At 47.2% G+C, this 17,801-nt stretch overlaps 1 protein-coding gene across 4 annotated transcripts in view; it reads left to right on the top strand.

Annotated features, from left to right (window-relative positions):
• The window catches only part of LOC110530621 (arf-GAP with coiled-coil, ANK repeat and PH domain-containing protein 2), a 74,709-nt gene that overhangs the window by 10,553 nt on the left and 46,355 nt on the right, over positions 1 to 17,801 (top strand). For all 4 annotated transcript variants that reach the window (XM_036990027.1, XM_036989951.1, XM_036989910.1 and 1 more), the window contains exons 3-4: positions 14,244 to 14,301; positions 16,597 to 16,716. In XM_036990027.1, coding sequence (XP_036845922.1) covers positions 14,244 to 14,301; positions 16,597 to 16,716 — 178 coding nt within the window. The remainder of the gene's footprint in view (positions 1 to 14,243; positions 14,302 to 16,596; positions 16,717 to 17,801) is intronic.

The raw sequence follows: 17,801 nt of genomic DNA, 5'->3' as shown, positions 1-17,801 counted from the left end.
CTGAAAGAGCTGCAAAACCTGGACCCGTACAAATCAGCTGGGCTGGACAATCTGGACCCTCTATTCCTGAAACTATCCGCCGCCATTGTCGCAACCCCTATTACCAGCCTGTTCAACCTCTCTTTCATATCGTCTGAGATCCCCAAGGATTGGAAAGCTGCCGCAGTCATCCCCCTCTTCAAAGGGGGCGACACCCTGGACCCAAACTGTTACAGACCTATATCCATCCTGCCCTGCCTATCTAAGGTCTTCGAAAGCCAAGTCAACAAACAGGTCACTGACCATCTTGAATCCCACCGTACCTTCTCCGCTGTGCAATCTGGTTTCCGAGCCGGTCACGGGTGTACCTCAGCCACGCTCAAGGTACTAAACGATATCATAACCGCCATCGATAAAAGACAGTACTGTGCAGCCGTCTTCATAGACCTTGCCAAGGCTTTCGACTCTGTCAATCACCGTATTCTTATCGGCAGACTCAGTAGCCTCGGTTTTTCGGATGACTGCCTTGCCTGGTTCACCAATTACTTTGCAGACAGAGTTCAGTGTGTCAAATCGGAGGGCATGCTGTCCGGTCCTCTGGCAGTCTCTATGGGGGTGCCACAGGGTTCAATTCTCGGGCCGACTCTTTTCTCTGTATATATCAATGATGTTTCTCATGCTGCGGGCGATTCCCTGATCCACCTCTACGCAGACGACACCATTCTATATACTTCCGGCCCGTCCTTGGACACTGTGCTATCTAACCTCCAAACGAGCTTCAATGCCATACAGCACTCCTTCCGTGGCCTCCAACTGCTCTTAAACGCTAGTAAAACCAAATGCATGCTTTTCAACCGTTCGCTGCCTGCACCCGCACGCCTGACCAGCATCACCACCCTGGATGGTTCCGACCTTGAATATGTGGACATCTATAAGTACCTAGGTGTCTGGCTAGACTCTAAACTCTCCTTCCAGACCCATATCAAACATCTCCAATCGAAAATCAAATCAAGAGTCGGCTTTCTATTCCGCAACAAAGCCTCCTTCACTCACGCCGCCAAACTTACCCTAGTAAAACTGACTATCCTACCGATCCTCGACTTCGGCGACGTCATCTACAAAATTGCTTCCAACACTCTACTCAGCAAACTGGATGCAGTTTATCACAGTGCCATCCGTTTTGTCACTAAAGCACCTTATACCACCCACCACTGCGACTTGTATGCTCTAGTCGGCTGGCCCTCGCTACATATTCGTCGCCAGACCCACTGGCTCCAGGTCATCTACAAGTCCATGCTAGGTAAAGCTCCGCCTTATCTCAGTTCACTGGTTACGATGGCAACACCCATCCGTAGCACGCGCTCCAGCAGGTGTATCTCACTGATCATCCCTAAAGCCAACACCTCATTTGGCCGCCTTTCGTTCCAGTTCTCTGCTGCCTGTGACTGGAACGAATTGCAAAAATCGCTGAAGTTGGAGACTTTTATCTCCCTCACCAACTTCAAACATCTGCTATCCGAGCAGCTAACCGATCGCTGCAGCTGTACATAGTCTATTGGTAAATAGCCCACCCATTTTCACCTACCTCATCCCCATACTGTTTTTATTTATTTATTTTTATTTTTCTGCTCTTTTGCACACCAATCTCTACCTGTACATAACCATCTGATCATTTATCACTCCAGTGTTAATCTGCATAATTGTAATTATTTGCCTACCTTCTCATGCCTTTTGCACACAATGTATATATAGACTCCCCTTTTTTCTACTGTGTTATTGACTTGTTAATTGTTTACTCCATGTGTAACTCTGTGTTGTCTGTTCACACTGCTATGCCTTATCTTGGCCAGGTCGCAGTTGCAAATGAGAACTTGTTCTCAACTAGCCTACCTGGTTAAATAAAGGTGAAATAAAAATAAAAAAAATAAAAAAAAACCCAGTTTCATGAAGTAGTCACATGGAATGCATTTCAATTAACTGGTGTGCCTTGTTAAAAGTTAATTTCTGGAATTTCATTCCTTCTTAATACATTTAAGCCAACCAGTTGTGTTGTGACACGGTAGGGGTGGTATACAGAAGATGGTCCATAATATTTTGCTGAGAACCGCTCAACTCAGCAAAGAGAAACGACAGTCCATCATTACTTTAAGACATGAAGTTCAGTCGATGCAGAAAGTGTCAAGAACTTTGAAAGTTTCTTCAAGTGCATTTGCAAAAACCATCAGTAACCTCTATTACAGAGGATAAGTTCATTAGAGTTAACTGCACCTCATATTGCAGCCTAAATAAATGCTTCACAGAGTTCAAGTAACAGACACATCTCAACATCAGGTCGAATTGCTGCAAAGAAACCACTGCCAAAGGACACCAATAAGAAGAGACTTGCTTGGGCCAAGGACCATGAGCAATGGACATTAGACCGGTGGAAATCTGTCCTTTGGTCTGATGAAATTTGAGATTTTTGGTTGTTGTGCTGTGTCTTTGTGAGATGCAGAGTAGGTGAATGGATGATCTCCGCTTGTGGTTCCCACCGTGAAGCATGGAGGAGGGTGGTGTGATGGTGTGGGGGTGTTTTGCTGGTGACACTGTCAGTGATTTATTTAGAATTAAAGGCATACTTAACCAGCATGGCTGCATCAGATGGCCTGGCAGCAACATTCGTGGTAGCGCCAGCAACATTAGTGGTAGCGCCAGCAACATTAGTGGTAGCGCCAGCAACATTAGTGGTAGTGGTAGCGCCAGCAACGTCGGTGGTAGCGCCAGCAACATTAGTGGTAGTGGTAGCGCCAGCAACGTCGGTGGTAGCGCCAGCAACGTCGGTGGTAGCGCCAGCAACGTCGGTGGTAGCGCCAGCAACATTAGTGGTAGCGCCAGCAACATTAGTGGTAGCGCCAGCAACATTAGTGGTAGTGGTAGCGCCAGCAACGTCGGTGGTAGCGCCAGCAACGTCGGTGGTAGCGCCAGCAACGTCGGTGGTAGCGGCAGCAACGCCGGTGGTAGCGCCAGCAACGCCGGTGGTAGCGCCAGCAACGCCGGTGGTAGCGCCAGCAACGCCGGTGGTAGCGCCAGCAACGCCGGTGGTAGCGCCAGCAACGCCGGTGGTAGCGCCAGCAACGCCGGTGGTAGCGGCAGCGCCAGCAACGCCGGTGGTAGCGGCAGCGCCAGCAACGTCGGCGGTAGCGCCAGCAACGCCGGTGGTAGTGGTAGCGGCAGCAACTTAAGCGGCAGCCACGATAGCAGCAGCCACATTAGCGGTAGCATTTGTGGTATTTAGCAGTACTGATAGCGGGGCCTGTTTTATTTATAGCTTTTGATGTGTCTGTGAATTCCTGGTCTAAAGCGCTGCCTTTGTCTCGGAACTTCCCTCATTAGTGTGACTCTTGCTCTCTGCTCATTATACAGACATACAATGGACTCGCTCCCAGGCTGTGACTGAGGCTACGTTCTAGATTTTGTTTGCCGGAAACACTCCTCAGCACTTTCACCAGTTCTCCCCTGAGGCAGAGTTTCATATGAAAAGAAAACATTCATTTTCTCTTGGCTATAGAGAGCAGGAAAGTGGGCCAATTCATTTAGATTTGGGTTTGATAGGAGTTATTGGGATTTTTTTAAAGGAATTGAACAGAACTAGCCTCCATTAATTACCAGACTACGTAGCCCTAGTGCTACATTATTCCCAGGGGGATTTGAAGTTGGGCCTAACCTTTTTTTTAAAATCTGTCCTTTAAAGTTGAATCAGGTTGGATATTGTTAGTTGAGTTAGTGTTGTCATTACGTTAATGGAAGCGGTAGCGGCAGCAACGTTAGTGGTAGCGGCAGCAACGTTAGTGGTAGCGGCAGCAACGTTAGTGGTAGCGGTAGCGGCAGCAACGTTAGTGGAAGCGGTAGCGGCAGCAACGTCAGTGGAAGCGGTAGCGGCAGCAACGTCAGTGGAAGCGGTAGCGGCAGCAACGTTAGTGGTAGCGGCAGCAACGTTAGTGGAAGCGGTAGCGGCAGCAACGTCAGTGGAAGCGGTAGCGGCAGCAACGTTAGTGGAAGCGGTAGCGGCAGCAACGTTAGTGGAAGCGGTAACGGCAGCAACGTTAGTGGAAGCGGTAGCGGCAGCAACGTTAGTGGAAGCGGTAGCGGCAGCAACGTTAGTGGAAGCGGTAGCGGCAGCAACGTTAGTGGAAGCGGTAGCGGCAGCAACGTTAGTGGAAGCGGTAGCGGCAGCAACGTTAGCGGAAGCGGTAGCGGCAGCAACGTCAGCGGAAGCGGTAGCGGCAGCAACGTCAGCGGAAGCGGTAGCGGCAGCAACGTCAGCGGAAGCGGTAGCGGCAGCAACGTCAGCGGAAGCGGTAGCGGCAGCAACGTCAGCGGAAGCGGTAGCGGCAGCAACGTCAGCGGAAGCGGTAGCGGCAGCAACGTCAGCGGAAGCGGTAGCGGCAGCAACGTCAGCGGAAGCGGTAGCGGCAGCAACGTCAGCGGAAGCGGTAGCGGCAGCAACGTCAGCGGAAGCGGTAGCGGCAGCAACGTCAGCGGAAGCGGTAGCGGCAGCAACGTCAGCGGAAGCGGTAGCGGCAGCAACGTCAGCGGAAGCGGTAGCGGCAGCAACGTCAGCGGAAGCGGTAGCGGCAGCAACGTCAGCGGAAGCGGTAGCGGCAGCAACGTCAGCGGAAGCGGTAGCGGCAGCAACGTCAGCGGAAGCGGCAGCAACGTCAGCGGTAGCGGCAGCAACGTCAGCGGTAGCGGCAGCAACGTCAGCGGTAGCGGCAGCAACGTCAGCGGTAGCGGCAGCAACGTCAGCGGAAGCGGCAGCAACGTCAGCGGTAGCGGCAGCAACGTTAGTGGAAGCGGTAGCGGCAGCAACGTTAGTGGAAGCGGTAGCGGCAGCAACGTTAGTGGAAGCGGTAGCGGCAGCAACGTTAGTGGAAGCGGTAGCGGCAGCAACGTTAGTGGAAGCGGTAGCGGCAGCAACGTTAGCGGTAGCGGCAGCAACGTTAGCGGTAGCGGCAGCAACGTTAGTGGAAGCGGTAGCGGCAGCAACGTTAGCGGTAGCGGCAGCAACGTTAGCGGTAGCGGCAGCAACGTTAGCGGAAGCGGCAGCAACGTTAGCGGAAGCGGCAGCAACGTTAGCGGAAGCGGCAGCAACGTTAGCGGAAGCGGCAGCAACGTTAGCGGTAGCGGCAGCAACGTTAGCGGTAGCGGCAGCAACGTTAGCGGTAGCGGCAGCAACGTTAGCGGTAGCGGCAGCAACGTTAGCGGTAGCGGCAGCAACGTTAGCGGAAGCGGTAGCGGCAGCAACGTTAGCGGAAGCGGTAGCGGCAGCAACGTTAGCGGAAGCGGTAGCGGCAGCAACGTTAGCGGAAGCGGCAGCAACGTTAGCGGAAGCGGTAGCGGCAGCAACGTTAGCGGAAGCGGTAGCGGCAGCAACGTTAGCGGAAGCGGTAGCGGCAGCAACGTTAGCGGAAGCGGTAGCGGCAGCAACGTTAGCGGAAGCGGTAGCGGCAGCAACGTTAGCGGAAGCGGTAGCAACGTTAGCGGAAGCGGTAGCAGCGGAAGCGGTAGCGGCAGCAACGTTAGCGGAAGCGGCAGCAACGTCAGCGGAAGCGGTAGCGGCAGCAACGTCAGCGGAAGCGGTAGCGGCAGCAACGTCAGCGGAAGCGGTAGCGGCAGCAACGTCAGCGGAAGCGGTAGCGGCAGCAACGTCAGCGGAAGCGGTAGCGGCAGCAACGTCAGCGGAAGCGGTAGCGGCAGCAACGTCAGCGGAAGCGGTAGCGGCAGCAACGTCAGCGGAAGCGGTAGCGGCAGCAACGTCAGCGGAAGCGGTAGCGGCAGCAACGTCAGCGGAAGCGGTAGCGGCAGCAACGTCAGCGGAAGCGGTAGCGGCAGCAACGTCAGCGGAAGCGGTAGCGGCAGCAACGTCAGCGGAAGCGGTAGCGGCAGCAACGTTAGCGGAAGCGGCAGCAACGTCAGCGGAAGCGGTAGCGGCGTCAGCGGAAGCGGTAGCGGCAGCAACGTCAGCGGAAGCGGTAGCGGCAGCAACGTCAGCGGAAGCGGTAGCGGCAGCAGCGGAAGCGGAAGCGGTAGCGGCAGCAGCGGAAGCGGAAGCGGTAGCGGCAGCAGCGGAAGCGGAAGCGGTAGCGGCAGCAACGTCAGCGGAAGCGGTAGCGGCAGCAACGTCAGCGGAAGCGGTAGCGGCAGCAACGTCAGCGGAAGCGGTAGCGGCAGCAACGTCAGCGGAAGCGGTAGCGGCAGCAACGTCAGCGGAAGCGGTAGCGGCAGCAACGTCAGCGGAAGCGGTAGCGGCAGCAACGTTAGTGGAAGCGGCAGCAACGTTAGTGGAAGCGGCAGCAACGTTAATGAAGCGGCAGCAACGTTAGCGGAAGCGGTAGCGGCAGCAACGTTAGCGGAAGCGGTAGCGGCAGCAACGTTAGTGGAAGCGGTAGCAACGTTAGTGGAAGCGGTAGCGGCAGCAACGTTAGTGGAAGCGGCAGCAACGTTAGTGGAAGCGGTAGCGGCAGCAACGTTAGTGAAGCGGCAGCAACGTTAGTGAAGCGGCAGCAACGTTAGTGGAAGCGGCAGCAACGTTAGTGGAAGCGGCAGCAACGTCAGTGGAAGCGGCAGCAACGTCAGTGGAAGCGGTAGCGGCAGCAACGTCAGTGGAAGCGGTAGCGGCAGCAACGTCAGTGGAAGCGGTAGCGGCAGCAACGTCAGTGGAAGCGGTAGCGGCAGCAACGTCAGTGGAAGCGGTAGCGGCAGCAACGTCAGTGGAAGCGGTAGCGGCAGCAACGTCAGTGGAAGCGGCAGCGGCAGCAACGTCAGTGGAAGCGGCAGCAACGTCAGTGGAAGCGGCAGCGGCAGCAACGTTAGTGGAAGCGGCAGCAACGTTAGTGGAAGCGGAAGCAACGTTAGTGGAAGCGGAAGCAACGTTAGTGGAAGCGGCAGCAACGTTAGTGGAAGCGGTAGCGGCAGCAACGTTAGTGGAAGCGGTAGCGGCAGCCACATTAGCTGTAGCATTTGTGGTATTTAGCAGTACTGATAGCTGGGCCTGTTTTATTGATAGCTTTTGATGTGTCTGTGAATTCCTGGTCTAAAGCGCTGCCTTTGTCTCTGAACTTCCCTCATTAGTGTGACTCTTGCTCTCTGCTCATTATACAGACATACAATGGACTCGCTCCCAGGCTGTGACTGAGGCTACGTTCTAGATTTTGTTTGCCGGAAACACTCCTCAGCACTTTCACCAGTTCTCCCCTGAGGCAGAGTTTCATATGAAAAGAAAACATTCATTTTCTCTTGGCTATAGAGAGCAGGAAAGTGGGCCAATTCATTTAGATTTGGGTTTGATAGGAGTTATTGGGATTTTTTTAAAGGAATTGAACAGAACTAGCCTCCATTAATTACCAGACTACGTAGCCCTAGTGCTACATTATTCCCAGGGGGATTTGAAGTTGGGCCTAACCTTTTTTTTTAAAGTCTGTCCTTTTAAAGTTGAATCAGGTTGGATATTGTTAGTTGAGTTAGTGTTGTCATCGCAATGTTACATTTGTGATCTATACCCTAGTCATCGTCCATTGATATTTTCCAGGAGGCATAGTCATCCAGTTGAACCTTTTTTTATTATGAATGATAAATCAATGAAATGGCATTTGTCTGTGGCCACCCAGACACAGCCATTTTGATTTAACAGTGCTCTGTTATTGTGGAGAGCACAGGGATCATTTTAAGCGGTTGAATCCATTTGTTTCTTTCATTTAGTACCAATCTATTTATTATTTTTTTAAACTGAAGGGGGGGGGGGGGGGATTATCCAATGCAAAGTAAGTGGTATTTTGTGCAGTTGGGGTGGAATCAACTGCTTCAGCAGCTGGAGTGTGCAGTCTTTGACGTGTCTATATTGCACATTGCAAGTCGTAATCAGTGGCAGCTCATATCAACCTAGAACTGCCCAGCGGAATTGTGAAACAAAGTAACGTGGCCTATGGGTATGACTTGGCTTCTTGTCTGAAATATACTCTGTGGCTCGAGTCATAGCTCTTTTGGCTTCAGCCAGCTCCTGATTTAACAGTTCTCATTTGGACTGCTGTCAAGACTGTGAGGATGCGTGGTGTCTGTAAATAGGCTTTTACTAATCCCAATTGTTTGTTAGTTTCGGTGTAGGTGTGTTGATAAGTTGTTCAGCTCCATGTTATGCCAGTAGGCAAACAACCATTTCTTTGACTCCATTCTGACAACTTAGTATTAAGGGAAAGCGTCTGTCTGCACATCTCCCATACACACAGACAAGGACAGACGGACGGAGTAGTCTTTAAGGGCTGAATTGGGATGATCTTTCGAAAAACATCTCACTGCTCTAGGAGTCGACGGCAACATGTTTTCATCTTGTTATTCACACTCCGCTGCCAGATGCTGTGGCGGGACGTGGCAGTCATAGAAACAGCTGTAGGGGTTTTGGATGGGCTCTTCCGCCTGTCCCCCCCCCCCCCCCCCCCCCCCCGCTACACTGTCTTCATTTGATTACGCCGGATGTACCATTCAACCCCAATGACATCGCATCAAACCCAAAGGGGATCATTCCAACTTTCCCAATCGCCACTATCACATGCTTATTCAGACTCGCTGATCCCTACCGTGATCCCTACAGTTATCCCGATGAGGAACGAGGCTAGGGATGTTTGGAGGAAATGAGATAAGCTTTCACTGCAGTATGTGTTTGCAGTGTGGAGGAATATCCCAGACTAACTCTGCACTCATTCATTTACAGTGTATTCAGAAAGTATTCAGACCCCTTGACTTTCTCCACATTTTGTTACATTACAGCGTCATTCTGAAATATATTTTGTTTTCATCAATCTACACACAATACCCCGTAATAACAGTGAAAACAGGTTTTTAGACATGAATACACACACTTTTAGAAATTTGTAAACATTTATGTATGCTTTGCATATGCAGGTACGTCAATTAATTTTCATACATTTGCTAAAAATGTCAAATCCCATTTTTGCTTGGTCATTATGGGGTATTGTTTGTAGATTGAGGGGGGGAAAAAACAATTTTAATCAATTTTAGAATAAGGCTCTATTGTTACAAAATGTGGAAAAAGTCGAGGGGTCTGAGTACCTTATGAACGCACTGTACCTTATGAATGCTCTGTATTTGGCACTGTTTGTGCCAAATTAAATAGTATAGGCCTACATAATTGATATTTAGGAGTGAGGGGGATCAATACAGTTAAATATCGGGATATTATTATTGAGCTAGTTTGCTGTACCTGCACCAAAACGCCGGTATTTCTTATTTCATAACAAAGCCCATTTTGTTATCAGCCCTTCTATTTCCATGACTGAGCAACTCGTTTTCTTATGTTCTCTTCCCTCTGCAGCGATATATGGTGAGCAATATGTTTTGGAACATCACATTGCAATAAAATCACTATAGATTCGCAATACCTATCCTATTGGCACCTAAGTATCGTGATCGTATCGTAGGTCCCTGGCAATTCCCAGCCCTAATATTTAGCTGGATTGCAGAATGTCTGGGTTACGTATTTTATTGATTTAGCAGGACAGATGCAAGTATAGCGTGGGAGATGGACATGGAGGGGGAGGGTACAGAAAGTCGTTAAGGGCACAGCGTATTCAAAGAGCTATGCCTGTACTGTATCGGTCTTCCATTCTACTCTCTGATCAAATGTAGATATGACGAGGAAAAAGTGCTAACATCACAAGCCAATGCGCCAGAAGGTTTTATTAGTGTTCAGTGGCAAGGGTCTCAAATACTTTTCACTAACCGGTCCTATATATGTTCACATAAGGGCTCAAAGTTCTCAGTCGAATTGAGATTCTGAAGCAGTGATCACCAATTGGTCGGCCTCCAAGGCATTCCTAGTCGATTGCCAAACATTTCTGAAAAAACAAAACAAAGACCAGCCTTGCGTTCTTATTTTTTTTTACATTTAAATGATTAGTCTCGTTCTGTTGTAGTTGCTTCCGCTTTTCTTTGACCATGTTGCTATGTGCATAATAGCAAAGTTACTCAGCTTGTTGGTGTTCAGAGAGAGAGAGAGAGAGAGAGCCAACTTAATTAGGTCTATAATCAACAGCCTAACTGTTAAAGAAAAGTTTATTTGTCACGTGCGCTGAATACCTTACACTGAAATGCTTACTTACAGGCTCTAACCAATAGTGCAAAAAAGGTATTAGGTGAACAATAGGTAAGTAAAGAAATAAAACAGCAGTACAAAGACAGGCTATATACAGACACCGGTTAGTCAGGCTGCTTGAGGTAGTATGTAGATATGGTTAAAGTGACTGCATATATACCTTTTATTTAACTAGGCAAGTCATTGAAAATAAGAATTTGTTCTTAAATGACGGCCTAGTGGTTCAACTGCCTTGTTCAGGGGCAGAATAACAGATTTTTACTTTGTCAGCTTGCAATCTTTTGGTTACTAGTCCAACGCTCTAACAACTAGGCTACCTGCCGCCCACGGCAGAGAGTGAACAGAGAGTAGCAGTAACGTAAAAGAGGGGTTGGCGGGTGGGACACAATGCAGATAGCCCGGTTAGCCAATGTGCGGGAGCTCTGGTTGGTCGGCCCAATTGAGGTAGTATGTACAGTTAGTGACTATGCATATATGATAAACAGAGAGTAGCAGCAGTGTAAAAAGAGGGGTTGGGTTGGGGGGTGGCACACAACACAAATAGTCTGGGTAGCCATTTGATCACCTGTTCAGGATCAGCACCTACCCTCACCACCTGGGGGCAGCCTGTCAGGAAGTTCAGGATCCAGTTGCAGAGGGAAGTGTTTAGTCCCAGGATCCTTAGCTTAGTGATGAGCTTTGAAGGTACTATATAGTGTTGAACGCTGAGCTGTAGTCAATGAAGAGCATTCTCACATAAGTGTTCCTTTTGTCCAGGTGGGAAAGGGCAGTGTGGAGTGCAATAGAGATTGCGTCATCTGTGGATCTGTTTAGGCGATATGCAAATTGGAGTGGGTCCAGGGTTTCTGGGATGATGGTGTCGATGTGAGCCATTACCAGCCTTTCAAAGCACTTCATGGCTACGGATGTGAGTGCTACGGGTCTGTTGTCATTTAGGCAGGTTGCCTTCGTGTTCTTGTGCACAGGGACTATGGTGGTCTGCTTGAAACATGTTGGTATTACAGACTCAATCATGGACATGTCTTCACTGATATTTTCAACATCTGCCAGTTGGTCAGCACATGCCCAGTGCACACGTCCTGGTAATCCATCTGGCCCCGCAGCTTTGTGAATGTTGACCTGTTTAAAGGTCTTATTCATGTCGGCTACGGAGAGCGTGATCACACAGTCGTCCGGAACAGCTGATGCTCTCATGCATGCCTCAGTGTTGCTTGCCTCAAAGCGAGCGTATACATGATTTAGCTCGTCTGGTAGGCTTGTGTCACTGGGCAGCTCGCGGCTGTGCTTCCCTTTGTAGTCTGTAATAGTTTGCAAGCCCTGCCACATAAGACGAGCGTCGTAGCCGGTGTAGTACGATTCAATCTTATCCCTGTATTGACGCTTTGCCTGTTTAATGGTTCGTCGCAGGGCATAGCAGGATTTCTTGTAAGCTTCCGGCTTGGAGTCCCGCATCTTGAAAGCGGCAGCTCTACCCTTTAGCTCAGTGCGAATGTTGCCTGTAATCTATGGCTTCTGGTTGGGGTTTGTACGTACAGTCTCTGTGGGGACGACGTCCTCGATGCACTTATTGATAAAGCCAGTGACTGATGTGGTGTACTCCTCAATGCCATCGGAAGAATCCCGGAACATGTTCCAGTCTGTGATAGCAAAACAGCCCTGGTTTTAGAAATCATCCATATAGAAACAAGACAGATCCTGCTTGTGATTCAGTGAACCAACCACGCAACCACATGGATAAACGATTTCACAAATTCTGCAGTTTTTTTTCATCTTTGCTGTAATAAAGGTTTGACTTTTTTTTCTTCTTCTTCTTCTTTAGAACATCCTCTCCGGTATTACTTATATAATTTTACTGTTTACACTGTTCTAAATTGTCAGAAAATAATAACCTACTTTCCTTGGTCTCCTTATTGTTATTACCATTGTTATTGTAATCATCATTATAATAAGTAATATCGTCATTACTAGGCTTTGTATAGTAGTCTTGTACAACCACTATTGAGCTGTGTGCCTAAGACTGCATCCTGTTTAGTGTTCATACCGTAGCTAACTTATATCTGTGTGTTTCAATGCTTTGTTATAGGTTACTGAATCATCCAATCGTTCGCCATCACAAGTCATTCATGATTTGTAATGCAATCAAGCATTTTAGTTATAAAATAAAACATCAAAGCAACCATTGAATATTTAGCGTAAAACAATAAATAAACCGTTCCGTGTTTAATGCATGAGACTGTTTTTAGCATTTTCTGTAATAAAGGCTTTCCCGAAAAATGTATTCCAACCGACTCTGGTACGCTTATAATTATTTTTTTTTTACATTGTTCCAAACGGTCAGAGTAATTACATTGTAATCTAACAGCACACAGCACTTGCTCCTTAACTCATTTTTCTTTATCTCCAGTATTTTCCACAACTAGTCTAATTTATTCCACACATCTGACTTTCCCTTTACCTCCTGAGCAACCAAACATTCCCCCGTTTTTCGAATTTATTTGTCACGTCGTCTGCATCCGTTATGGTATGCTGCTATAGGGCAGGCCCTGCTGGTCACGTCCATGTGTCACGTAAAGAGAGCAAGGGAATAGGGTATTTTTTCCCTAAACAAATGAGGGATTTTGGTTATAGAACCTTTCAGTCCGAAATGTAATTATTATTAATTATGCTGTAATTATGTTGGAGCGTCATTAACACGGACAGCGTGATTAGCACTGTTGCTGCAGCAGGGAGGCGAGGGCGACAACGAATGCTAGTCACACTTGCTGTCTTTTTTTTTTTTAACACAGCGTAGCAAGTCTGATCCCGTTTGCACAATCAAATCAATTGCGGTCGGACACCCTCTAGTCGTTTGTGTGTGTAATTTTTTTTAAACAGTGCGCTTAACATCTGACAAGCTCAGTGCATGTAGTTGATTAAAACACACAGGATGTGTCTATGGGAAAATTAATTGGTTGAAAGAACAGACGACTCTCGGTAGATTAAGATGTTGCTGTTGGACAGCCCTACTTTCTGTTGTTCATGTATGTTCTAAATGCATGTTCTCCTACTTCCACTCACGCTACAACCAGCACTGCAGCTGTAATGAAGGACTACAAAGGTTTATCGATAAGCTTGCTTTGTTATTAGCGGCTTGCTTTTTATCAAAGAATATGTCACTTTCTGTTGTCGTAGGAGTAACATGATTTTGTGCATGAGGCAGAATTAATGTGGTGCGACTTGAGTTTTTCAGCTGGAAGACGGTGTTCCTTTTGTGTCGGCAGGGGAACTAGAGAGCGGAGTGAGTTTGAGAGGTGGACCCTTAGTCTGCTGCTCTCTCCCTCCGCTGAGACTGACCATCAGATGCAGGCTCCATCAGCTCAGAGCCATAAAAATAAAACATATTTTTAAATGTATGCTCACTGAGCTGTGCCTCACATGTAAAACAACTGATCTATTGCCAGTGCTGAGAAGAACAACAAAGCATTGGCTGGGCAGTTCAAGCAAAACCAATATGCAGTGTTGTTTTGCCCCTACTGCCTCCACCTGCACAAACCTCATTACTACAGAACTGTTTTTAATTGGTTAATGTTGCATAGTCTTAAATAAATAAATAAATATATATTTAATTTTCTTTTGTCATGGGGAAAAAAAAACATGGCTGTCATTTTGACTGTGATCTCGATTCAAAAAGGTTGGTGACCTCTGTTCTAAAGTGACTTCTTGAAATTGTTATTCCAGTTTCCTCTTCCTCTCCAGTGGCTTGCTGCTGCTCCAAGGGTGTTGTTCCTGGGAAGACCAAAATGTGCTTTGCCACGTTTTAGTTGGAACAAAGTGCCAGATTTAGGCCCACGGCGTTACCCAATGTGTCATCTCTCAATCTGGCCCCTCGTGGGGTGTGTTCCCTTTTCCCTCCGTTTTTTGCTTCCTTTCTGCGTCAACCCTACACACAGCACCAACATCACGTGGAATGCTAATTTCAGTTGAATGACTCACCTTCCAGTAAAGCAGTGTATCGACCGTCCATTTTCCCTTGCATCCTTTAAAATAACTCATTGACTGTTATCAGTTGAAATGAAGCCCCCCCCCCCCCCCCCCCCCTTCTACAAGTAGAGTAATTGTTATGCTGTTTTTCTTCTCACAGGGCCACTATAGAGGAGGTGGAAGGGGATGTTGGAGAGTTGGAGTCCAAACTCGACAAGGTGAGTCCATATGGTCCAGATTTGGGCTTGGATGAACACAGTGATGGAACTCCTGCTGTTTGTGTAGATGAACCACTCCCTCGTCATAGTAACCCTGTGTCCCGGTCCCCTTTAACTGGCCTGAGATCAGTACGAGTTGACCTGGAGTGTCCTGGTCCCCTTTAACTGGCCTGAAATCAGTACGAGTTGACCTGGAGTGTCCAGGTCCCCTTTAACTGGCCTGAGATCAGTACGAGTTGACCTGGAGTGAGAAAACGAGAGTCTCAATCTGGAAAGATGGGTACATAAGAGGAGTGTGATGAAATCCCACTTGTAGTTCTATAAAGACCCTGCAGCCAGTCACTGGAGCATTTTTCTTTAAAAAACAAATTGTTTTGTTGGTGGAAGAGGTGGGATTTTACTTATTGCTTGCAAGGTTACTCACTATTCCTATATCTCCAGTGATTGCGGACTGCATTGTTATTGGTGTCTCCCCCACCTCTCATACAATACCCTGGTGTCACTTCCCTGTTGCTCTGCAGCGGAAGGATCTGCTCCAGGAGTCGTGGTGTGACTGCAGGGTGAGGGATGGAGGGGTGTGCCTGGAAGAGGAGGCTAAAGTTCAGGCTTTTCTTAGAAACTAGGCCTTGCCATTGAGAAAGGGAGCTACCCACACAACCAAGTTGAATCTTAAAGCAACACAGGTTTCATTGGGACAATATTAATTCCCCTTGGGTGTAAAGAATATAAACTACAGAGAATAACGTTGAATGACCAGTCATACGATCAAGGAAATCAGTGGCTATTATTATTATTATTATTATTATTATTATTATTATTATTTATTTATTTACATTTTTTATTCAAGATTGAATCTGCTGCATGACAAACATTGAAGTATCTAGGAGGTAGCAGTCAATGATGGCACGAATGCCCTGACTACACCGCCCGCGTCGCAAAATAAATGTAGGAATCTATGTTATTCAATTATTGCACCCCCACTGCTCGCGTGCGTCAACGAGCGTCTGCGTTGCCAAGGGCTAAAATAGAAGTCATTTCTTTTTCTGACGCAGATCGCGCTGCAAGTCCTGCCTCTCCCATCTCCTCATTGGTTACACACACATGGGTGATTGAAAGACTAACTTTGTTGCCGGTCGTCGTATGTGAAATATTATGAAAGTTTAGATGCCAATCACCATATAAGTTCTAAGATGAAAAAGCCTGGAAGGAGGAGAGATGACTAGAAATTATTCGGTTGACCATTTTATGTGTGGAATAATTGTCGGAGTAGAGGACCTTGTGCATTTCAGGTAAAATAACAACTCAATGTTTATATCTCAGGACAAATTAGTTAGCTTGCTGTTGCTATCTAAATAGGACAAATTAGCTAGCAAGTGCAAGCTAGCTAGCGAAATTGCCATACATGTTTAATGCTTTTCGACCTGTCCCCAAATTAATGTAACTGGTTCCGAGTTTGTTTTGATATTTTAACCTGCGTGTCGTGATCGCGTTTGGTGTGTGGGGGCAAAATAAATGTATGCATGATGGCGCACGCAGCCAATTTGGGTTCCGTGTTACACGGAAGTGCGCAGCTTTCTTGGGAGGGAAATGCAACCTCAGTGACCAGGTTTTATTTATTTTTCTAGCTCAAAAAGGGGCTTAGGTGGTGGCCGTGGTCGGCCCGTTGGTGTGTGAATTTGAGAACATTTTAGAGGCCCCCCATCGTTGGCGGTGTATAGACATTTTAGCAATTTTCTTGCGATTCTACAAATGAATCCATGGAGCTGAGACCTTTTTTTGCGGTTTTAAAGCTAATTTCCTTTATTCTACACATTTTGTCATGCCGCTGAGAGAATGTTGCCGTTTTTAAGGGATCCTTCGGTATTTTAACAATGAGGCCGTTGGTCTACTTCCCCAGAGTCTCATATGAAGTCGTGGATACCATTTGTCTCTGTGTCAAGTATGAAGGAAATTGGAGGTCGTTTTGTGAGCCAAAGCTAATGCAATTCTATGCATTTTGCCATGGCTAATGCTGTGTTCTTCTGCTCAAACATAACAATATACTGCTAAATATTATTATTATATTTTTTTTTATTCTTCCTGACTGTCTAGCTTTTATTTTGGTGATTGATAGTTCTCAAGGGTTATATAAAATAAAAAGTATATTTCTGGTGGATTTAAATTTTAGATTATCATCCTTTCTCCAAGTTGATTATTTATCAAACTTCCAGTGTTTGAACATGGAAAAGTGTCCTAAAGGGCCAGCGTGGAAAGCAAGCACTATTTCATCTCTCTCTCTCGTTCTCTCACCTCTAGCTGGTGAAGCTATGCATCGGGATGATCGACGCCGGCAAGGCTTACAACACGGCAAACAAACAGTTTGTCAATGGAATCCGCGAGCTCGCTGCGAGCTCCACCAAAGATGAAGTCATTGAGGTAAAAGACCTATGTTAACTTAGCTTGAGATTCTCAAGTCCAAACTGTCTGTTCATACTGTTAGACAACCGCCAGTTCCCTCGACTCTCTTTACTGGGACTCCTCTGTTATCTTCTCAGACATTTCTGCATTGAGGGTTCTGCATTTCTGTTCCTTTTTCGTGTCACTTTCCTTTACAGCTTCTCCCCTGGGTCTGAAGTTCAGCCATAGTGCATTTTTCTGAAAGAATGCCCTGGCTGAAGAATTCTCCCTGAAAGCACAATTGTTGCTCAAGGTTCCAATGACCTAAAGCAGCATAGCTCTACACTCGTGGATTTGCTCTTACCCATACCTCAGTCACCATCCGGAGGTTCTACTAGTCTGGGATTCAGTGTTTATGCCCCGTCGCTCATAAGTGTGTTGTGTGTCAGGGCTTGACTAAATGTCCACTGGTGCCACTTCATTTTACAGTTGGTGGCACCGGCCCATGATTTGGTCACACCAGGAAATAAATCTGAAACGTCGCTCAATAGAAAAAGCAAGTCATTTCTTATTAAGCCATTCACAGTGCATTATTAAGACATGTAATAGACTACTGGGATGGTAGTCAAGAAATCATTTGAATCCAACGTATCCATACAGGAACGGTAAATTCCATGTCCTAAATAAAACTATGCGGTTGTAGCCACTCGTAATGACCATATCTCATAAAGCCATATAAAAAAATCTTGGTTGTAAAATAGTTGCTATAGAGCACAAATGAGAAATAAAAAATGATACCTACAGAAAGCTGAGAACCTCCTCTCTTTTTAAGTGTGTTTCTCCTGCAATTGGATTTTGAAATGTTAGTTTACAATCAGGACAAACACTTTATTCTCCCAGTGTGCAGGGGGGAGAGGGAGTAAGTGGCTTGCTCAGCACAGCAGTAGGTCCAGCGAAACTGGCACAGCTGCAGGGCGGGACTTTTAATGACAGGATAAATGTGAGGATAATGCACATTTATGGTTTGACCAAATCCTGTTTTTAGCCTCCTAAAGAAAAAAAAAAGTGACCTTTGGCGTGAAGTGACCATGTAGAAAGGGCAGCCAAGTCAAAGGGTCGCAAAA

Source organism: Oncorhynchus mykiss, chromosome 1, assembly GCF_013265735.2.
Source record: "Oncorhynchus mykiss isolate Arlee chromosome 1, USDA_OmykA_1.1, whole genome shotgun sequence".
NCBI classification, from domain to species: Eukaryota; Metazoa; Chordata; class Actinopteri; order Salmoniformes; family Salmonidae; genus Oncorhynchus; species Oncorhynchus mykiss.
This window is presented reverse-complemented; position numbering and strand designations above follow the sequence as displayed.